General features: G+C 47.9%; 1 protein-coding gene across 1 annotated transcript in view; it reads left to right on the top strand.

Moving 5' to 3' along the window:
- The window catches only part of TAF13 (TATA-box binding protein associated factor 13), a 79,391-nt gene that overhangs the window by 15,218 nt on the left and 41,770 nt on the right, over positions 1–22,403 (top strand). Inside the window, exon 2 of the mRNA XM_033940390.1 lies at positions 14,170–14,248. Coding sequence (XP_033796281.1) covers positions 14,170–14,248 — 79 coding nt within the window. The remainder of the gene's footprint in view (positions 1–14,169; positions 14,249–22,403) is intronic.

Consider the following 22,403-nt stretch of genomic DNA (forward strand, 5'->3'; position numbering starts at 1 on the left):
AGTCAACTTCCATAAATCACATCTCATTCAGACCCAAAGTCTGCAATTCAATGAGGCAATCCTAGTCACCAGTCTCATAAGAGTGTTTAATAATAATAATAATAATAATAACTTAATTTTTGTATACTGCCATACCCAGGGAGTTCTAGGCGGTTCACATCAATTAAATAGATTTACAAGAATTACAATTATTCAGATTTACAAGCAACGAAGTCGTTGAGGTAAGCATGAAGGGGTTGTACAAGACATTGGGGTTAGGTAGGGATATGAAAATAAGAAGGAGTAAAGGGAGAGTTCAGATCGTTGGTGGGAGGAGTGGGAGAAGGGGGATTAGGGATTCTGTCCGTGGAATAAATGAGTTTTGAGAAGTTTTCTGAAATCGAGGTAGGTGGGGGCCTCGAGCATAATTTGGGCTAGCCATGGGTTCTGTTTGGCTGCCTGGAAGGCGAAGGTTTTGTTGAAGAACCTTTTGAGGTGACATAGTTTTGGGGAGGAGAAGGCAAATAGATTGATTCTGTGGGAGTTCTTTTTGTTGCAGTTCAGTTTGAAATGCGGGATGAGGTAGCTTGGAGATAGGCCAAATAAAGTTTTGTAGCAAAAGCACGCAAACTTGAATAGGATTCTAGATTCAAAAGGTAGCCAGTGTAGTTTGTGGTAGAAAGGAGTGATGTGTTCCCATTTGTTCAAGCCAAATATAAGGCGGACGGCGGTGTTCTGGATCAGTTTCAGTCTTCTGATGGTTTTCTTCGTGGAGCCCAAGTAAATGATATTGCAGTAGTCAAGGATGCTGAGAATGGGGGATTGTACCAGAAGGTGGAATGAGGTGTCGTCGAAGTATTTTTTTATGGTGTGTAATTTCCAGAGCACCGAGATACATTTCCTGACTGTATGTTTATCAAGGGATAGAGATGTTTGTCTCCCAGTACTTTTAAGGATTGTTCGAGGGGGAAGCCGTTCCTTTCACTTGTATTGTAGTGTCTTTGATTTTGTCGTTGGGGGTAGCCAGGAAAAATTTGGTTTTGTCAGGGTTTAATTTTAGTCTGTAGGATAGCATCCAGAGGTCAATCTGAGTGAGTGAGCTTGAAAGAGAGGTGAGCAACTCTGGTGTGAAACTGGTTAGTGGGATGACTATTGTAATGTCATCTACGTAGATGAAGAATTTGAGCTTGAGGCTTTGCAGGAAGTTTCCAAGGGAGGCGAGGTAGATGTTAAACAGGGTGGGGGAGAGGGAGGAGCCTTGCGGAACACCACAGGCATTATCCCAGCTGTATGAGAAAGAGTCGTTCTTGAATACCCTGTATGATCTATTTTTTAGGAACCGTGGAGCCAGTTGAGGACATGGCCAGAGATACTGATGTAAGCAAGGCAGTCTAGGAGGATGGAGAGGTCGACAAGGTCGAAGGCACTGCTCAGGTCAAGTTGTACGATCAGGGCACTAGTGCCCTGGCTGAAGAGTGAGTGCAGGTGGTCGAGTAGGGAGGCTATAATGGTTTCGGTGCTGTGGTCCGGGCAGAAGCCTGATTGGTTATCGTTTAAGATATTGAATTTTTCTAGGTATGTGATGAGTTCGGCATTTACCACTCCTTCTGCTATTTTGGTGAACAGCAGGATGCTCGCGATAGGTCTGTAGTTAGACGGGGTGTTAAGTGGTTCTTTAGTGTTTTATATGATAGGAGTTATCATAATATGGCCTTGTTCTGCCAGGAAATTTCCTGTGGATAGTAAAAGGTTTACCCATGCCAACATATTGGCTTTGAAGTGAGTTGGTGCGATTTTCAAGATGTTTGGAGGGCAGGTGTCCAGTCTGCAGAAGGAGTTGGTATATTTGTTGTAATATTTGCTGAAGGTTTGCCAGTTGATGGTTTTGAAGTGGTTCCAGCTTAGGTTCGTTCTGGACCCAGAGTCAGGTTTAGATGTGTCGGAGTCTATGAGACTAGGAAAGAACCCGTGGGGTTTGGCTGAGGCTGTTATCGATGATCTTAGTTTTTGCATTTTGGAGATAAAGAAATCTGCTAGGATGTTGGCAGATAGCGTGGGTTCTTCATGGTTGTCAATGAGTGTCTCAAGGTTGTAGAGGTCGTTGACCAGTTTAAAAAGGTTTCTACTGTTGGTAGAGACGTTACCGATTTTGTGAGCATAGAAGTTAAATTTTGTTTTTCTTTGGTGAGGTTTTTGTATTTTTTGAGTTTTAGTCTCCAGTTTTTCTTCCTCCAGATCAACTTCAGACTCTCATCTGTCTCTGTCAGCAATTGCTTCCTCTTCAAACCATCTCTGCCAGACACATGATGGCTTCAACTGTCCATGTCACACCACTGGCAAGACTACATCTTCGCACTCCTCAGTGGACTCTGGCTTCCTAGTGGTCTCAAGCGATGGATCGTCTCTCACAACATATATCTATGACATCATCTCTTCTGCGGTCGCTTCAATGGTGAATGACCTCCTCAAAGCTATCCAAAGGTCTTCTTTTTCATTTACCCCCTCATCACAAGATCATCACAACAGATGCATCCCCTTATGCCTTGGATGCTCATATGGATGATCTGCAGACTCAGGGGTTTTGGACCGCCAGGGAGTGGAAATTTCAAATCAATTTCTTAGAACTCAGAGTGATGTTTTATGCCCTCAAGGCTTTTCATCATCTTCTTTGCCCTCAGGTCCTCCTCCTTTGCACGGACAATCAAGTAGCGATCTACTACATAAACAAGCAAGGAGGCACGGGCTCTCTCCTCTTGTGTCAGGAAGCCCAGAAAATCTGGACTTCGGCGACAGCTCGCAATCTGTTCTTGAAGGCAGTCTACATTCAAGGGGAGAAGAATTCCCTACCAGACAACCTCAGCAGAATTCTTCAACCTCGACTCTGCAACTCTCCAGTCCATCTTTGCTCAATGGGGCACTCCTTAAGTGGACTTGTTTGCGACTCCTCACAATCTCAAGTTTCCCCAGTTTTGTTCCAGACTTTACTCTCCTCTCCGTCTGGCAGCAGATGCCTTTCTCCTGTATTGGACGGATCTGTTTCTATATGCATTCCCTCCACTTCCTCTCATGTTGCAAACCTTTTTCAAGGTCAAGAGGGAAGCAGCCATCATGATTCTCATTGCTCCCAAGGTGGCCCAGACAATATTGGTTCTCTCTTCTCCTTCAACTCAGCTCCAGGGAGCCCATGCTTTCTCCACTATTTCCTACTCTGCTTACTCAGAATTAGGAATCACTTCTACATCCCAACCTGCAATCTCTAAACCTGACAGCTTGGTTTCTCTCGGGCTGAATTCATCTGTCTTACGTCTTTTTCAGCCTGTTCATCAAATTCTTGATGCATCCAGGAAACCAGCCACTCAGCAATGTTACCAACAAAAGTGGACTAGATTTTCTTCCTGATGTCTTCTTCATCATCACGATCCAACATCCTTGGCAGTAGAATTGGTGTTGGATTGTCTTCTTCATCTGTCTGACTCTATTCTCAAGTCTACATCTATCAGAGTCCACCTCATTGCTATTACTGCTTTTCACATGCCAGTCGAGGGAAAACCTCTCACTGCTCATCCTTTGGTTTCTTGGTTCATGAAAGGGCTTTTCAATGTTAAACCACCTCTCAAGCCTCCACCTATCATCTGGGACCTTAATGTGGTACTTTCCAGTTTGAAAAAACCACCATTTGAACCAATGGTCACAGCTCATGTCAAGTTTCTTACCTGGAAAGTGGTCTTCCTTATTGCTCTCACCTCTTCCAGGAGGATCAGTGAGTTACAAGCATTAGGATCCAAGATAGCCACGACCTAGGTGATCGGGTAGAAGCCCCCGATTGAAGTGCTTCTTGCTTTATGATTTTTGGCTGGAGACCGCTGTTTCCGGCCTGGACCTACCTGTTTTTGCGGTGCAATGCCGAAGAGAGGCAGGAGCGCTGCTGGTGCCTCGCGGCACTCCGAGGTGCCGTCCCTCGGCAACACTGAAGAACTTCTTCGGAGGATGCATGGAGCTGCTCCAGTGAATCCGGTTCCCAGCCCGCTGAGGATCCCGGGTGTTAGTGAGACCGACGGGACTCCTCTTGGGCCTGACATCATCCTTGGCCCGGATGTTAGGGCACCGCCTCCTTCACCACAGATGGCCAGCTCACCCAGGGGTCAGGAAACACCGGAGGAAGGGGTATTACTTTACCCAGAGGCAGACAATTTAACTTCGGGGAGTCTGGAAATGGAGATCCTGGTTCGGGTAACCTCCAAGGAAGATTCTGTGGGGTCCATAACAGCTGGAGGAGGACTGAACCAGAAGGAACAGAAACCAGAACATCCAAAGGAAGGTGAAAGACTCTGTACTACAATACAAGCTACTTTTTGGCATAGACCTGCTGAGGTGACCTTAGAAGCCCTATGGGATCTGGTAGCAAATTTTGCGAAGGTAATTAGTCCCAATTTCCAACAGATTGAAAATAAACTTATCCACCATTCAGAAGAATTAGGAAAATTAAAATTGGATATGACTTCTAATAACTTAATTCAAAAGACTCAGCAGGATATGGTTTCAATAAAACAACTTCAGGAAATTATAATTGAAGACAACTTAAATCTTAGAAGAAAAGTGGAGTCATTAGAGAATCAAGCACGTAGCAATAACTTGAGATTGATAAACTTTCCAAGGATAACTACGGTAACTCCTAGAGACATGCTTAAGAGATATTTATTAGAAATTTTGGAAGTACCAGAAGGTAATCTTCCAACATTTGCTCAAGTTTATTATCTCCCCAGTAAAACTTTGCATTAACAGCAATCTGAGCCTACTGAACGACAACTATTGAATATTACTGAGATTTTGGAGAAGTCAGATAAGGAAGTGGTAATACCTGCAACATTAGTAGCTACTTTGGCTCTCTATATTGATAAATCTTGGTTACTGAGACTATTTCTAAAGAATAAACAAAAGGAATTTCTTGGTTGTAAAATTCAAATGTTCCCTAATGTTACAAGGGAAATGCAAAAACGTAGATATGATTTCCTTCTTTTGAAACCGGGAGTCATCTCATTAGGGGCTACATTTTATTTGAGACACCCCTGTAAGTGCATTGTCTGTTACCATTCAATTAAATATATTCTTTGAACCCCAACATTTGACTAATTTTCTGGCGATGTCCCATCTGGACAAGGAAAAAATTAAAGGTTGAGCTCTAAAGAAAATAGTAAATTCCTTCCCGATCTATAGGAACAGCATTACTTCTTTGATTGTTTTCTTTATGTTTTCTCACAATTAATTTCTTGGACCCAATGAGGAATTGAGCTAAATTTAACATAATAGTTTCTCTTGTAAACTGCTTAACATTGTTAAGTATGGATTTATATGATTATAATATGTTGTGGTTAAATTTGCTTTCTGTTCAAGTTTACGTGATATAATATTGAAATCAATAAAAATACTTAAATAACAAGCATTAGTAGCAGGTCCACCTTTCACAGTTTTTCATCATGACAAGGTGATTCTGCATACACATCCAAAAGTTCCTTCCAAAATTGTCACTGAATTTCATCTCAATCAGTTAATTGTTCTACCAGTGTTTTTTCCCTAAACCTCATTCTCATGCTGGAGAAACTGCTTTGCATACTTTGGACTGTAAGCGGGCTTTGGCCTACTACATTGACCGGACAAAGCCACAACAAACATCTCCCCAACTTTTGATCTCTTTTGATCCAAACAAGTTGGGGCATCCTGTATCCAAGAGAACGATTTCCAACTGGCTGGCTGCCTGCATTTCGTTCTGCTATGCTCAGACTGGACTGGCAATGGAGAGTCGTGTCGCAGCCCACAAAGTTAGAGCTATAGTAGCTTCTGTGGCTTTCCTTAGATCTACTCCCATTGAGGAAATCTGTAAAGCTGCCACCTGGTCCTTAGTTCATACATTCACTTCTCACTATTATCTGGAATCTTTCTCCAGATGGGATAGGCATTTTGGCCAATCTGTATTACAAAATTTATTTTCTTAGGACAACACTCCTACTATCCCATCTCTGTTAGCTTGGAGATCACACATTCGTGAGAATATGCTGTCTGCTTGTCCTGGGATAAAGCACAGTTACTTACCGTAACAGGTGTTATCCAGGGACAGCAGGCAGATACATCCCACCCACCTCCCCGGGTTGGCTTCTTAGCTGGCTTATCTTAACTGAGGGACCGCACGCCCTATGTCGGGTGGGAAGGCACTCACGCATGTGTGGTTCGGGCTATCACGAATTTTCTAAAGACTTAAAGGGGCGATGCACTTTTAAAGTGGTCTGTACCAGGGCTCCATCGGTGATATCACCCATTTATGAGAATATCTGCCTTCTGTCCCTGGATAACACCTATTACAGTAAGTAACTGCTTTATTGACGCCTCCAGGAAACCAGCCACTCAACAATGTTATCAACAAAAGTGGACTCGGTTTTCTTCCTGCTATCTTCTTCATCATCACATTACATTACATTACAGATTTCTATTCCGCCTATACCTTGCAGTTCAAGGCGGATTACAAAAGATTTGGCTGGACATTTTCCAGTGAAGATACATTTTTTTTTTTTTTTTAACAACAGAGGAGATATAGCTGGAAAGATTCCGAGGGGATTTACAAGTTGGATAGCAAATTGACAGTGCAGAACTGTGTGATATAAACAAATAGATTACATTTGGAGTAGGTAAGATTACAATACATTTCAGGGATCTGTTTACTTGGTAGGTGATTTGGTGAGGATTTTATAGGGGAGAATTATTTGGAGGTAGGTGAAGAGGGGTTAAGATATTTGGATGAATTTTTTGAAAAGCAGGGTTTTGATTTCTTTTCTTCCTTGTCAGTGGAATTGGTGTTGGACTCTGGACTCAAATCTACATCTATTAGAGTCCATCTCGGTGCTATTATAGCTTTTCACATGCCAGTCGAGAAAAACCTCTTACTGCTCATCCTTTGGTCTCTAGATTCATGAAAGGACTTTTCAATGTGAAACCACCTCTCAAACCTTCTCCTGTAGTCTGGGACCTTAATGTGGTTCTTTCCAGATTAATGAAGCCTCCATTTCAACCAATGGCCACAGATCATTTCAAGTTTCTCACCTGTAAAGTTGTCTTTCTCATTTCTTTCACTTCTGTCAGGAGGGTCAGTGAGTTGCAAGCATTGGTTGCAGATCCACCCTTCAGAATTTTTCACCATGATAAAGTAGTTCTACGCATGCATCCTAAGTTTCTACTGAAAGTTGTCATCTCAATCAGTTGATTGTTCTTCCAGTTTTTTTCCCCTAAGCCTCATTCTCATGCTGGAGAAATGGCGCTGTACACTCTGGACTGTAAAGGTGCTTTGGCCTATTACATCGACAGGACAAAGCCACATAGAACATCTCCCCAACTGTATTTTATGTACTTGCCCAGTTGTTGTGAACTGCCTAGAACTCTTTTGGTATGGCGGAATATAAGAATAAATTATTATTATTATTATTACTAGTCTTTAAGCCCGTTATATTAACGGGTGCTAGAATATATATATGTCTGTCTTTCTTTCTTTCTTTCTCTCTCCCTGTTCTTATGTCTTTCTTCTTTTCTTTTTGTTTCCCTCCCTCCTACTATTTGTCTTTCTTTCTATCTGTCTCTCTTCCTGCCCCCTATGCAGCATTTATTCCCCCTTTCCACTTTCCTGTACAGTAGCCATATCAGCATTCCCTCCCCCTCCATTTGCCTGTGCAGCAGTATTTCCACACTTCCCTATGCAGCATTTTCCTCCCTCCCCACTTCCCTGTGCAGCAGCTAGTAAAGCCTCCTTCCCTCACATGTCCCCTATTTTCAGCCCCAGCTCCAAACCCATTTTTACGCCCCTCCCTCCCACCACGGTCCAACAGCACCTCTTCCCTGCTCCCCCGGTCAGCTGCACCTCTTTCCTGCTCCCCCGGCTCCTCTTCCCTGCTTCCCCGGTCAGCAGCACCTCTTCCCTGCTCCCCCCGGTCAGCAGCATATCTTCCCTGCTCCCCCGGTCCCTCTTCCCTGCTCCCCCGGTCCCCTTCCTATGTCCTTAGTGCCCCCAGTGCCTCCTTCCAATGCCCCCCTCAATGCCTTTTAGACTTTATTCCACCCACACCCTCCCCCCGAAGCCAGCCTGCCTGTCTCCCATCCCCCTGTGCAGTAGAACCTTTAATTTCTACCCCCCCCCCATTCTCCCTTACAGTAGAATTCGGCATTTGCAGCATGTTTCTATGTACCCCCCGCCCCCCTCCCCCCCGCCACTACCGCTGCCATGCAGCCGACCCCACTGACCCTCCCATCGTGAGACAAACACAAACCTCTGGCCTGCAGCAGCTCCACAGCACTCTAAACATTCTGCTTCACGGCCTTCTACTGTCCTGATTTCCTTGGCAGTGAAAATCAAGACAGTAGAAGGCTGAGAAGCAGAATATTTAGAGTACTGTGGAGCTGCTGCAGGCCGGAGGTTTGTGTTCATCTCGCGGTAGGAGGGTTGGATGGTAGGCTCAACCCGCCGGCCCTGGGGGTCCGCCTGCAGGCACGATTGGTGGCCTTGTAGCCATCTCATTGGGCAGCAAGGGTTGGACGCGTACCGCCACGCGCAAGGGGCTCTCGTCGACCCAGGGCTTTGGCGCCATCAACAGAGGGAAAGAGCGCAGTCAAAGAAAGCGCAGCCGCTTCATCTCGTTTGTTCGGCGGTGGCGGCCGCCGCCCCCTCCCCCGGACTCATGGCTGCGATACATCTGAGGTGGGGGAACCAACATCAACCCTGGATTCAGTGTCAGCATTAGGGTTTCGCTGGCCACCAGCGCTCAGCCGCACCGTGAGAGCCGGGTGAGGAAGGCCGCCGAAACCTTGCAGCTTCCCCCCAGCCTCGCGGCTTCCCCTTCTAACAACTTCATTTTTAAGTTCAAAGCCGCCGCCGCAGCTCCTCTCTCGATCCCTGCCTGGTGCGAGAGAGGAGCCGTGCAGGCGGCTTGAGCATAAGCCTGATGCGCAGACCTCGGCTGGCTGCAGCGGTGGTAAGCCCGATGCGTGTAAGCACGCATGCGCACTCTCATGGCCACGACGGATCAGGGAACACGGCTTTAGAGTGCGCATGCGCGACTAATATTTTATTATTATAGATTTTTGTCTCACTTGATCCAAACAAGGTGGGGCATCCTATTTCCAAGAGAACGATTTCTAATTGGGTAGCTGCCTGTATATCGTTCTACTATGCTCAGACTTGACTACACCTGGAGAGTTGTGTCACAGCTCACAAAGTCCGAGCTATGACAGCTTCTGTAGGTTTTCTTAGATCTACTCCTATTGATGAAATTTGTAAAGCTGCCACCTTGTCCTCAGTTCATACATTCACCTCGCATTATTGTCTGGAGTCTTTCTCCAGACAGAATGGGCACTTTGGCCAGTCAGTATTACAAAATTTATTTTCTTAAATGACAATACTCCCATCATCCCTTTCTGGTTAGCTTGGAGGTCACCCATGTGTGAGAATATGCTGCTTGCTTGTCCTGGGATAAAGCACAGTTACTTACTGTAACAGATGTTATCCAGGGACAGCAGGCAGATATTCTCACAACCCACCCACCTCCCCTGGTTGGCTTCTTAGCTGGCTTATCTTAACTGAGAGACTGCGTGCCTATGTCAGGCGGGAATGCACTCATGCATTTACGGTGTGGGCTGATCGCAAACTTTCTAAACTTTAAAGTTGCGATTCACTTTTCAAGGGTCTGTACCGGGGCTCCGTCGGTGACGTTGCCCATGTTTGAGAATATCTGCCTGCTGTCCCTAGATAACGCCTGTTACGATAAGTAATTGTGCTTTACGCCCCGCCCTGTCAGAGCATGATTCAGCCTACTTTAAATAGTAGTCTGGGTTGAATTTTCAGTGGCTTGGCTCATGGCAGCCAATAAAGAAGAAAATAAAATTATTGTAAGGCGGTGAGTTTAGAGTCCCACCACTTTCTGTACGCTGCTTGCACAGAGTTATAGTAGTGTTAGTACTGGTTACACACAGGTAGATGGTAAGTTTGTTCCACCTTTAGTTTTGCAATTGCAATGATTTTTACTGGTTTTTTGTTTGTTTTTTGTTCCTATTTCAGAGCAAAATTAACATTGGGAACTTCCCCAAACCTCTCCTTGTTATCATTTTCTCTTATAGGGGTTATTAACCTGCTTTGGTACAGATTGAAGAGATTGGGCACTGTCCAGGGAGACAAGGAGGCAGAGCTGAAAAATGATTGATGCCTTCTATAATCGAACTCGTGAGCTGGAGTACACAACCCATCTGTAAGGTTTCATATGCTGTTCTACAGGAAAGAGAACTATTTAGGTAAGAACCTAATCCTTCCTTTTCCCTGTTCTCTGTTTAGTTCTATGATTAAAAATGTCTTAAATTAAAGCACTATGGGGCCCTTTTACGAAAGCTTAGTACATCCTATTTTATACCTATGGGCCACATGGCACTTAGTGCATGCAGACACTTATTAAGGTAATGTAAGTGCTGCAAAACCTCCATCGATCATTGACCTCACACGACAACCCAATTAGCTGTATATTGTATGTATTTATTAGTAATCAATAACAGTCAGCTTACAAAGGATAAGTCTCAGACAATTGAGTTAACAGAACATATACAGAATGCCAACCTTCTGTATACCTGGTATCTGTTCTGCCTATACATTGGTAACACTGACCTTTTATACATTCTTAACAACCTAGGACCATGTTAGTACAATCTACGTCCTTGATTTCTATTGGATATTCAAAATTATCATTTCATTAATTGGTCAACACATATACTGTCTGAGTCATTTTGAAGCATGATGTCTTATTGCCAAACCTGGCTTTCCTAATTTCCCTGACATATGCTCTTTTAATATCAAGGTCACTAATTTCCGAGCAAGGCCCACCCTTATTCCTGAACTTAATTGCACAGTTATCAAATTTTATCCTTGTGGTTGATATTATTTCTGGTAAGTCAACTTGTCCTGGAGTTATGTGTTAATTTCCTTTTCATGACCTAAGCCTTTTTCTCGGAAAGTCCAATGTTGTCATTGTCATAAGTTGTGTACCAGCTTCTAGGGCAAAGATGATCTTCTTACAGAAACTACTTATGCTGGCAGAGAGAGAAAAGCAGAGAGAAATATGATTTTCTTGTAGTTTGTTTAGTGCTTTTAGGCTTAACGTATCATTACCATGTCTCTGTCAATCTGAGGGTTCACAGGGATCTATCTTCACCTCCAGTTTCTTGGAGGACTTAGGTTCTTCATCTGTACAGGTCTTTTTTCCATCTTTTCCCTTTAATTATTCCTCATTCCCCTCTTTGAAGCCTGCGAAGGGATAAATTAACAAAACTCTTCTCTTCAAGTTATATTATTTTCATGCCTTTCCAAAATAGCTCCGATCAGTGCAGACTCGGTTGGGTCCAAATATTACCAGGTTATGCTCACAGGTCAAGGTGGAAGTCCAGACAAACACATTAAATCTTCTTGCACTATCATGTTCTGTTTTGCACTTCATAATTCAGCAATCTTCATCCCTGGATTAGAAAAGGTGTTTGAGGTAAAGTCATGAGGCCGTATCACAACAGTGGTGGTATCGTTACTATTCCTTCACTGCACTTCATTTCATCCTAGCAGCAAGAAAGGGGGTGGAAAGAATCTGTTGAAGTGGAAAATAATTACAGTGCAGTTACGGGAGTCAAATAGGATGAAAATGCATAAACGATGCAATCAGGCAAAGCACATGAATCTTACAATAGGCCTGTTGCTATCGTATTATTGCAAACACATGGTAATATACATAAATTAATACTTCATAAGTCCATAAAAAGGTTAAAGTGCAAATCAACAAATCCATAATTGTGGGAAAGCAAAAAGAAGCTGTAGAAGTTCAAGGTCATAAAGGTCATTCTGTCGTTAGTAGCAACCACCTTGAAATAAATGATAAGGTGGTATATCAAAATTTTATTAAACTTGAAACTTGGTAAGTTTTCAGGATTCCCAGGCACTTATCAGATTCCTTCTCTGGTAGCATTGTCCTTCCAATGGGGGGCTCATCCATCATCTGAATCTTATACAAATAGAAGTCTTCAATGGGTATTAGACATATGGTACCTTGAATAGAATCTTCAGTAACTAGCCTCAGTCCATAACTGTGCAAATAAATTATTAGTAGCAGAATTGCAACACTGGAAGTCCAACTATAACACCACAAAAAACTTACATCCAAAAGGTGTAAACGTAGATTTACACTAGAGAATGACACGGGGAGCGATCCCCGCAGGGAGCTGCGGCGTGGCTGCGGTTTGGCTGCGGGTTATGGAGACTCCAAAGCCAAATCGCCGCAGACACGGGGACAAAAGTTTTCACCGCCCGCAAAAACGGTGAAAAGATTTGTCCCCGCAGGCCAATGTACCCCCTTCTAGGAACCGCTATTTACCTGTGTTTCACCGTGTTCGTGACCGGGTGTTTGACTCCGCCCCCCAATATACTGGCTCCTCATTTGTCAGATCAACCCTTCCTGCCAATAGAACCCGCCCCCCCCCCCGACGATCGCCGGCAGGAAGGTGCTCAGCCCTTCATGCCGACAGAACCAGCCCTCCCCAACGATCGCGGCAGGAGGGTACCCATCCCCTCCTGCCTACCCCAACAGCCCCCCCGACGATCGCAGCAGGAGGATATCCAACCCCTCCTGCCAGCTCCCCAACAGCCCCCCTATGATCACTGGTAGGAGGGTGCCCAACCCCTCCTGCCGGCCCCCCCAACGGCCCCCTATATCGCCAATAGGAGGGTGCCCAACCCCTCCTGCCGGACCCTCCCCCAACAAACCCCGCCATCCCGAAACACCACCCTTAGTCTTACTTTCCAAGTTGGACCGGACAGCTCCTCGCTCGTCTGGCCAGCAGGCCTGCCTCCGTCCAAATGAGGCGGGCCCGCCCCTCCCCTCCCCTGCCTAACCCACAGGATCCTAGGGCCTGATTGGCCCAAGCACCTAAGGCCCCTCCTATAGCGGGAGTGGCTTTAGGTGCCTAGACCAATCAGGCCCTAGGATCCTGTGGGTTGGGCAGGGTAGGGGCGGGCCCGCCTCATTTGGACGGAGGCAAGCCTGCTGGCCATACGTGTGAGGAGCCGTCCGGTCCTACTTGGAAAGTAAGACTAAGGGGGTTCCGGGGTGGGAGGGTTCGTTGGGGGGGGTCCAGCAGGAGGGGTTGGGTACCCTCCTGCCGGCGATCTTAGGGGAGGCCATTGGGAGGACCGGCAGGAGGGGTTGGGTACCCTTCTGCTGCGATTGTCGGGAGGGCCGTTGGGGGGGGTCTACAGGAGGGGTTGGGTGCCCTCCTGCCGTGATCGCTGGGGGGAGGGGAGACTTGCAGCCGTAGCCGCGGTCACTATGCTAATCACGGCAGGGAGATCTTTGCCGCGATTAGGTACAGCGGCCGCGTCTACTTACCATGTAGGCTAACATTGTAAGCATTAAAAGTACATGTCGTGTTTGTTTTTGTATATTTATTAACTAATATTTAACTAAGTTTTAAAGTTTTAAAGAATGTTTCCTTTATACGTAAATAAAGAAAAGTATATAAAATCGTACCCGTTTGAGGCTTTTATGTATGCAGCGGTGACGGTGACGGGGCGGTGAATGGGGTTGCAGTGGCGGTGACGGGGCGGTGAATGGGGTGGCAGTGGCGGTGACGGGGCGGTGAAGGGAATGGCGGTGACGGGGCGGTGCAGAGGATGGTGAGACGGGGACGGGGCGGTGACGGGGACCAATTTTTTCACCGTGTCATTCTCTAATTTACACTTAGCAAACAGCGTCATCTGATATGGCAAATGTCTTTATGAAGTGATCCACGATTAAAAAGGAAGAAATATCTGTAATATATAATTTAGTTTGTTTCCAGCAATGCTTGAGTAATATCACTAACAGAATAGGTACAGCATTAAAAAGTGAATGCAAAAGAAGGAAAAAAAGTTAAACTTATCTGCTTCAATTCAAATAAGCTAAGTTCTAATATATTGGCTGAATTATATTTGACAATCTAAAGAAATTGTGGCTACAGTGGCATATGATTTAAAAAGAACAGAAACTAATATTCAAACTCTATTTAATTATTCCTCAGTACACTAAGCTTTAGCAAATGGGGCCTCTATGTAAGTAGTATAATGAATTTGTCTTCACTTCTGGCTTTTTGTTGGGTTAGTTTGAAGAAGACACTGAAGAGACTGGCATCGGTGCAGAAGGTGGGCATGGAAAAAGAAAGAGACTTTTCTCCAAAGAATGTAAGTTTTTGGAAACTAAGAGTAATTATATTATGCATTTTCTGCATGTAAACCCTGTTTTATTTGTGAAGAGGGACTCTTACAAAATTTTGAAGGGATATAAGTATGCATGTTGCATAATTTATGCATGCATGCATAAGTTATGAAAGGGTAAAGGGGATTGAACTTGACAGACTGCCTTTTCTATGTGGTTACAATGAAAATGGTTTACATATTTTAAACAGGAACTTATTTTGTACTTAGGTCAATGAAGTGTTAAGTGACTTGCCCAGGTACGTTAGGTAAATTGTGAGCCTGTTGGGACAGATAAAAGGAAGAAAAAAGCTTAAATACTTGAATGGAGGGTTGGGGGCGGGAGAATGGAATGCTATATCTCTGGTTTTGTGTTTTACTCATTCAGTACAAGTCTGCTTTCTAACAGGAGTATTGTTACTAAGCTGTGGTAGAATGTGCTATTTTACTACAGCAAAATTTAGAGCTCAGTTCACTAACCTTAGTGAGGAAAAACTTCAACTTTTATGGTAGCAGGATCTTTCTATGAATTACCTCTTAGACCAGGGGTGCCCAAATAGTCTATCGCAATCGACCAGTAGATCGCAAAGGCAACGCGAGTCAATCGCATTGCCTTTGCAATCTTTGTTCTTCCTGCCTCCTCGAGCCAGGCCAGGCACGTACAAGCGCCGGACCCACAAACTTTCACCTCCAACGTCGATTCTGACATCGGAGAGGAAGTTCTGGGCCAGTCAATCGCTGCCTGGCTGACCTGGAACTTCCTCTCTGACATCATAATTGACGTTGGAGGTGGGGGTGGGGAAGGCTTGTGGGCCCGGCACTTGTACGCGCCAGGCCTGGCTAGGGGAAGCAGGGAGAAATCGGCGTGCTGGCTTGGGGGGGGCAGGGAAAGAGAAAGAATCAGGGAAGTGGAGAAATCAGCGCAATGGCTGGGGGGGACAAGGGGGAAAGAGAAAGAAAGACAGAAATAAAGAAGGGGTCTTTGCCTTCTTTGATGGAGAGCTTCCACAAATATGGAGATTTCTCAGGGTTTCAGTTGAATCTGGATAAATCGTTGGCCTTGGCGACGATGTCTGAGGTTAAGGAGCGGTGGCAGGGGTGCTTCCCGCTCCGGTGGGCCACGACTTCTTTTCGATATTTGGGCATTCTTCTTCCCATGAGTACGTCCCAGTTGTATAGCAGTAACGTTGGCCCGCTGCTTCGTTATACAGAAGATTGGTCCCCTTTACCTATTTTGCTCCATGTTAGGGTTCAGCTCTTTGGCATGATTCTTTTTCCCAAGTGGCTTTATTTGTTACAACAACTGCATTTGTGGCTTCTGAAAAGGGATATCCGGAAACTGTACACTTCTCCCTCCGTATTCGCAGTTTCTGCACTCGTGGTTTCGCTTATTCACTATTTTTCTCATGCTGACTCCACCCCGATAAAAAAGTTTAGCGCTTACCAACATTCAGTCTGAAAATCGCTGCTTCCAGGTTTTCTCCCACAAAATCGCTGCTTCAAATCTTTCACTCTGAAAATCGCTGCTTCTCAGTGTGCACAGAGAAAAACGCTGCTTCCCAGCATCCATAGAAAGAAACGCTGCTTCCCAGCATGCATGAAGAAAATCGCTACTACCCTGGGAATCGCTGCTTGCCTGGTATAAGCCCTAAAATCTCTGAAAATCGCTGCTTGACTGCTATAAGCCCTAAAATAGCTGGGAATTGCTGAGAATCGCTGCTTGCATGCTATAAGCCCTAAAATCACTGGGAATCGCTGCTTGCCTGCTCTAAGCCCGAAAATCGCTGGAATATTGCCTCTCCTTCAGGAACAGGTCAGGTCTCCCACCATGGCTAAAAAGCGCAAAAGTTAAAGTGCTACAGAAAGTGCTCCCAAAAGGGGAAAAAAGTGAAAACCGTACAAGAAAAGGTAGAATTATTGGATATTCTTCAGAGACTAAAATCATCCTCCGCTGTTGCTCGACATTATGGCATTAATGAGTCAACCGTTAGGTATATAAAAAAGAATGAAAAACAAATCCGTGAAGTTGTTGCGTCAGCTGCGCCAGCAGGAGCGAAGACATTACATGTTGTGCATTATGCCAATCTCTCTCAATATTTCTGTGGGTGCAGGATTGCTACAAAAAGAGAATCCCACTATACTCTGTGATGCTAAGAGGAAAGGCAAAGTCTTTGCATGTTAACTTGAAGAGCAGGGAAGGTGGAAAGTCGCAATCCACCAACTTTCTGGCCAGTAAAAGGTGGTTTGATAAATTCTGTCACAGGTATGGCCTGCGTAATGTGAGAGTGACAGGAGAAGCAGCATCTGCCAACCAAGAGGCAGCTAGAGAGTTCCCTGCTACCTTTAAGAAAATTATTGAAGAGAAGGGATAGGAACCTGAACAGGCATTCAGTGCCAATGAAACTGCTCTGTTTTGGAAGAAAATGCCACAGAGGACTTTCATTAGCAAAGAGGATAAGCGAGCACCAGGTTTTAAGGGTGCAAGGGATAGATTAACAGTGCTGCTTTGTGCAAATACAGTAGGCCATATGATAAAGCCAGCACTGATTTTATAAAGCCGCAAACTCCTGAGCCTTGAAGGGAAAAGATAAGTTCAGGCGGCCTGTTTACTGGATGAGCAAAAAGAAGGCTTGGACAACCAGAGCTCTGTTCCTAGAGTGGTTTCATCAGTGTTTTGTGCCAGAAGTAGGAAAATACCTGCCCAATAAAGGAATGGAATTTAAGGTTCTGTTGGTATTGGACAATGCCCCTGGACACCCAGACACACATGAGTTCCACATTGAGGGTGTTGAGGTCGTGTACATGCCCCCAACACATCATCTCTAAGTTTAATCCAGCCTCTCGACCAGGGGGTAATAAGGACCTTCAAAGCACACTACACATGGTATTCATTAGAGAGGATTGTCCATGCTATGGATGAAGGCCCCAAGGTGGAGAACATCATGAAAAATCAGAAGGAATTCATTATTGCTGATGCCATCAATATTATTGAAAAAGTGGTGAAAGCTGTCAAGCCAGAGACAGTGAACTTGTGCTAGAATAATCTTCGGCCTGAATGTGTAAAGGTATTCGCAGTTTCAATTAGAGAGTTGCGCGGGGACAGAAATCCCACCCGTCCCCACGAGGAATCCCCTCCGTCCCCACCCGTCCCCGCGAAGAATCCCCTACGTCCCAGCCCATCCCTATAAACTACAGAAATAGTTATTTCATTTAATTATGCTACTGAATTAAAGGCTCTGGTAGAAACCCATTTAAAAATAAGCAAAAAGACTTTATTAATTTGGAAATATTAATTGGGAAGAATACATACTTTGTAAACGGGTTTCTACCAGAACCTCTAATGTTTATAAATTTTTATCAACACAACTAATATACTACTTTATCCTGAAGCAAAAAAAAAAAAAAAGAATTTTTTTTCCTACCTTTGTTGCCTGGTTTCTGCTTTCTTCATGTTCTCATTCAATTCCTTCCATCCACTGTCTCTCTTCTCTCTGTGTCTTCCATTTGCTCTGTTACTGTGCCTCTCCCTTTCTCCCCCCTCCCAAATTGGTCTGGCACCCATCTTCTTCCCTCCGCTCCCCCCATAGTCTGGCATCTCTGTCTTCTTCCCTGCCAGCGTCATCTCCCCACTCTCTCTTCCCCATTTCCTTTCAGCGTCCTTCTCCCTCCCCATCTTCCCCATGTCCTGTCAGGCAGCATCCTTCCCCCCCCTCTGCCTTCCCCATGTCCTTTCAGCGTCCTTCTCCCTCCTCTGTCTTCCCCATGTGCTTTTCAGTGTCCTTCTCCCTCCTCTGTCTTCCCCATGTGCTTTTCAGTGTCCTTCTCCCTCCTCTGTCTTCCCCATGTGCTTTTCAGTGTCCTTCTCCCTCCTCTGTCTTCCCCATGTGCTTTCAGCGTCCTTCTCCCCCCCTCTGTCTTCCCCATGTGCTTTCAGCATCCTTCCCCCCCCTGTCTTCCCCATGTCCTTTCAGCGTCCTTCTCCACCCCTTTGTCTTCTCCATATCCTTTCAGGGTCCTTCTCCCCCCCTCTGTCTTCCCCATGTTCTTTCAGCGTCCTTCTCCCCCCCTGTCTTCCCCATGCCCTTTCAGCGTCCTTCTCCCCCCATCTTCCCATGTCCTTTCAGCGTCCTTCCCCCCCCTCTGTCTTCCCCAGTGCTTTCAACGGCCTTCTCCCCCCTCAGTTTTACCCATTTCCCTAAAGCGTCTTTTCTTCTCCACTCCACCTTTCCTCCCTTTCTCCCTCCCTGCCCCTTACCTTTGTGGCGCTTCTCCACCCGACCGACAACAGAACAGGCCCGGTCGGACAAACCTCCCTGCCCTGTAGCCGCGAATCTAAATTACCTTCTTACAGCAGCTGGAGTATTGAAGCTGCTGTAAGAGGTAATTTAGATTATCCCAGGACAAGCAGGCATGATATTCTCACATGTGGGTGACGTCATCTACGGAGCCCCAGCGCGGACAGCTTTTCAAGCAAACTTGCTAGAAGTTTCACGTTTGCACACTGCACCACGCATGTGCTAGCCTTCTTGCCCACTAGAGGGCGCATCCCCACCTCGTGGTCCTCAGTTCATTTTCATCCGCGGAGCCAGAAGCCCTGTGGAGAATTTGTGCTAATTGTGCCTTCTGTCGCCGCGGCTGTGTAGGGATTTTCGCACGGTCGCTGCGTTTTTTTGTCTTCTTCTTTCTTTATTTTCTTCTTTTCCAAAAAAAAAAAAAAAAAAAAAAACCTTTTTCGTTCCGTTGCTACCGGGGGCTCCCGGTAGCCGTGGCCGAGGAACCTCGCTTGTTCCCGGCTCTCTTTTGGGCCCATGTCCCGGCCCGTAACGGGCTTTAAAAAGTGCGGGCGCTGTGAACGGCTTCTTTCAATTACTGACCCGCACGGGTGCTGCTTGCGGTGTTTGGGGCCCCAACACCCGACGGCGTCCTGCGAGCAGTGTGCCACTTTCCAGAAGCGGGCACTTAAACGCCGCAAAGCCCGCATGGCAGAACTTTTTTCTGTCGAGTCCCCTCCGGGGAAGGCCTCGAGTTCGGCCCCGGCCTTGACCTCGGCCTCGACGTTGGCATCGACCTCAGCTTCGGCACCCTCGGCTTCGCCTCGGGCCTCGATGCCTTCGAAACAGCTGGCCTCTTCCAAGGCCTCGGGTAAGTCTCCGCTTCCCTCCTCAGCTCCAGGATCGTCCAAAAAGCCATCCTCGGGCTCGTCGGCGGGTGGGTCCGCCTCTGTTAAACCCAAGTTGCCCGCGTCCGCTGCCCCGAGGGAATACTCGAGACCGAGGTCGCCCTCCGAGGAGCAGCGGCAGGTCTTGCCACAGGGAATGTCAATCCCTGTGTTCCAAGAATTGCTCCGGGCGTTGATCGCCTCGGAGCTCACCGGGGCCATTGACCAGCTGCAGCAGGCTTCGGCCTCGGCGGCTTCGGCCCCGGAGGCTTCGGCCTCGGTGGCCCCGCAGTTGGCGACCTCGGCCTCGGGTACCAGGGCTTCGGCTCCCGAGGCGCCCACGGCCTCGACCTCGGCGGTACCCTCGGACCCGGCTTCGCGGGATCCGCCTGAGCGTAGCGTGCGCCCGAAGGACAAGGTGCGCCGGGTGCGAAGAATCTCATCTTCGTCCTCGGGGTCCTCGCGAGGTTCATCGCCCTCGGGCCGGTCTCGAGCGAGGCGCAAGCCGAAGAAGGCCAAGCGGTCTCGGACCTCGCCTCGGCGGCGTGGTCGCTCGTCGCCGGCCGGGGCCGATGCCTTGCAGGTGCGGGACCTGCGTGTCGATAACCCCATTTTGTTCCGGTCTCCGGCCAGGGAGAGCTCTCGGGCTTCCTCGCCGGGGCCGAAGGGTCGGGCTTCGGTGCCTCGGACCCCGGGGGGATCCCCGAGGGGTTCCTTCCGACGCACCCGGTCTCCGACTCCGTCGAGGTCGCAGGACTGTGCCTCGTTGGGGTCGGGGTCGGGGAGGGAGCCCAGATACTCTCACGAGGCCTCTCCCTTCGGCTCCGCCGGGAAGTCGCGGTCTCCCTCTCCTCCTGCTAAACCCTCATCCTTTACCAGGTTTGTGCAGGATATGGCGGCGGCTTTGGGTGTTGACTTGTCTGAAGGGTCCACTCACACCAAGGAGTTCTTGGAGGAGCAGGATCTTCCTGCCCCTCCTAGGGAGTCCCCGCGCCTTCCGATTAACAAGGTCCTCTGCCAGACCTTCCTGCGGAATCTTGAGGCTCCTTTGACGGTCGCGGTGGTCCCCTCCAAAATGGAGTCTAAGTATCGCACCCTCCCCATCAAAGGGTTTGAGAAGGGCCAACTTTCCCATACTTCGCTCCTAGTGGAATCGGCGGTCAAGAAATCGCAACCCTCCAGGGTCTCGGCGACGGTCCCACCGAGTAGGGAGGGCCGGACCCTTGACAAATTTGGCCGTCGTCTCTATGCGAACTCTCTGATGGCTGCAAGGGTCCTGAACTATGCATTTTCGTACTCTTCCTTCCTCCGTACGATGGTGAAGGACCTCCCCTCTTTTCGTGAGGTGATGCCGGAGTCGCATAGGGACCGGTTCGCCACCTTTAGTTCGAATCTGACCCAGTTGCGCCTGTATTTATTCCACGCAGTTTATGATGCGTTTGAACTCGCCTCGAGGGTGTCCGCCTGTGCAGTGGCCATGCGCCGGCTGGCGTGGCTTCGGACCCTCGAGATGGAGTCAAATTTGCAGGAACGCCTGGCAAACTTGCCTTGTGTTGGGGTGGAATTATTTGATGACTCTTTGGATGCGGCGACGGAGCGACTGTCTAAACAGGAACGCTCCCTGGCCTCTCTGGTGCGGCCGAAGCCTAAGGCTCCTGCCCAGCGTCCCTTCCGGCAGCCCCCGAGGAGGTACCCTCAGAAGTCCACACCGGCCTTCTCCAGACCGCCCCCTCGGAGACAGCCCCAGCAGAGCAGGGGTGGCCCCTCTAAACCTGCCGCGCAGGGGGCCGCCAAGGCCGCGCCGTCCTTTTGACGGGATAGGCGGTTGGGGGCGGGCCCTCACCGCAATATCGCGCCACCCCCCTCCCCATCGGGGGTCGGCTGACGGCTTTTGCCGGGGCCTGGTCGGCGATCACGTCGGACGCATGGGTGCTCCGGATAATCTCAGACGGCTATTCGCTAAACTTCTCCTGTCCGCCTCCGGACTTGCCCCCCGGGGCTTGCCCTCCCAATCGGAACCAGCTGGCCCTTCTCCTGGAGGAAGCCAGGGCCTTGTTGAGTCTCAGGGCGGTCGAGGTGGTACCTCGCGATCAGATGGGCCAGGGGTTTTACTCCCGTTACTTTTTGGTCCCAAAAAAGACCGGGGACTTGCGCCCCATTTTGGACCTCCGGAAGCTCAACAAGTTCCTGGTCCGGGAGAAGTTCCGTATGTTATCGCTCCCGGTTCTCTATCCACTTTTGGACGAGGGAGATTGGATGTGCTCCCTGGACTTGAAGGAAGCTTACACCCATGTTCCGGTGCATCCCGCTTGCCGCAAGTTCTTGCGTTTTCAGGTCGGGGATTTGCACCTGCAGTATCGGGTTCTTCCCTTCGGGCTGTCATCTTCCCCTCGGGTATTCACCAAGTGTATGGTGGTGGTGGCGGCGGCCCTGCGCTCGCGGGGTCTGCAGGTCTTTCCCTATCTGGACGATTGGCTGATCAAGGCCCCGTCCAGGGAGGGGGTTATCTTAGCGACCCGACAGACTATCAGTCTTTTGCAGGACCTGGGGTTCGAAGTGAATTTCCCCAAGTCTCAGTTGCGTCCGGCGCAGTCTCTCCAGTTCATTGGAGCCGTGCTGGACACGGTTCGCCTCCGCGCTTTTCTCCCCCCGCCTCGACGGGAGACTCTGCTTCGGTGGAGTCGCCATTGTCAAGGGCAATCGCAGATGTCGGCCCAGCACATGATGGTTTTGCTGGGCCACATGGCGTCGACGGTTCACGTTACGCCGTTCGCTCGCTTGCACTTGAGAATCCCGCAATGGACTCTGGCGTCCCAGTGGCGACAGGATCGCGATCCGGTGTCTTCCCGGATAGCAGTGACTCCTTGTTTACGTCGATCGCTCCGTTGGTGGACCGTCTCTTCCAATTTGTCAGGGGGTTTGCTGTTTCTCGTTCCTCCTCACACCAAGGTCTTGACGACGGACTCCTCCGAGTATGCGTGGGGA

Source organism: Geotrypetes seraphini, chromosome 4, assembly GCF_902459505.1.
Source record: "Geotrypetes seraphini chromosome 4, aGeoSer1.1, whole genome shotgun sequence".
Lineage (NCBI taxonomy): Eukaryota > Metazoa > Chordata > Amphibia > Gymnophiona > Dermophiidae > Geotrypetes > Geotrypetes seraphini.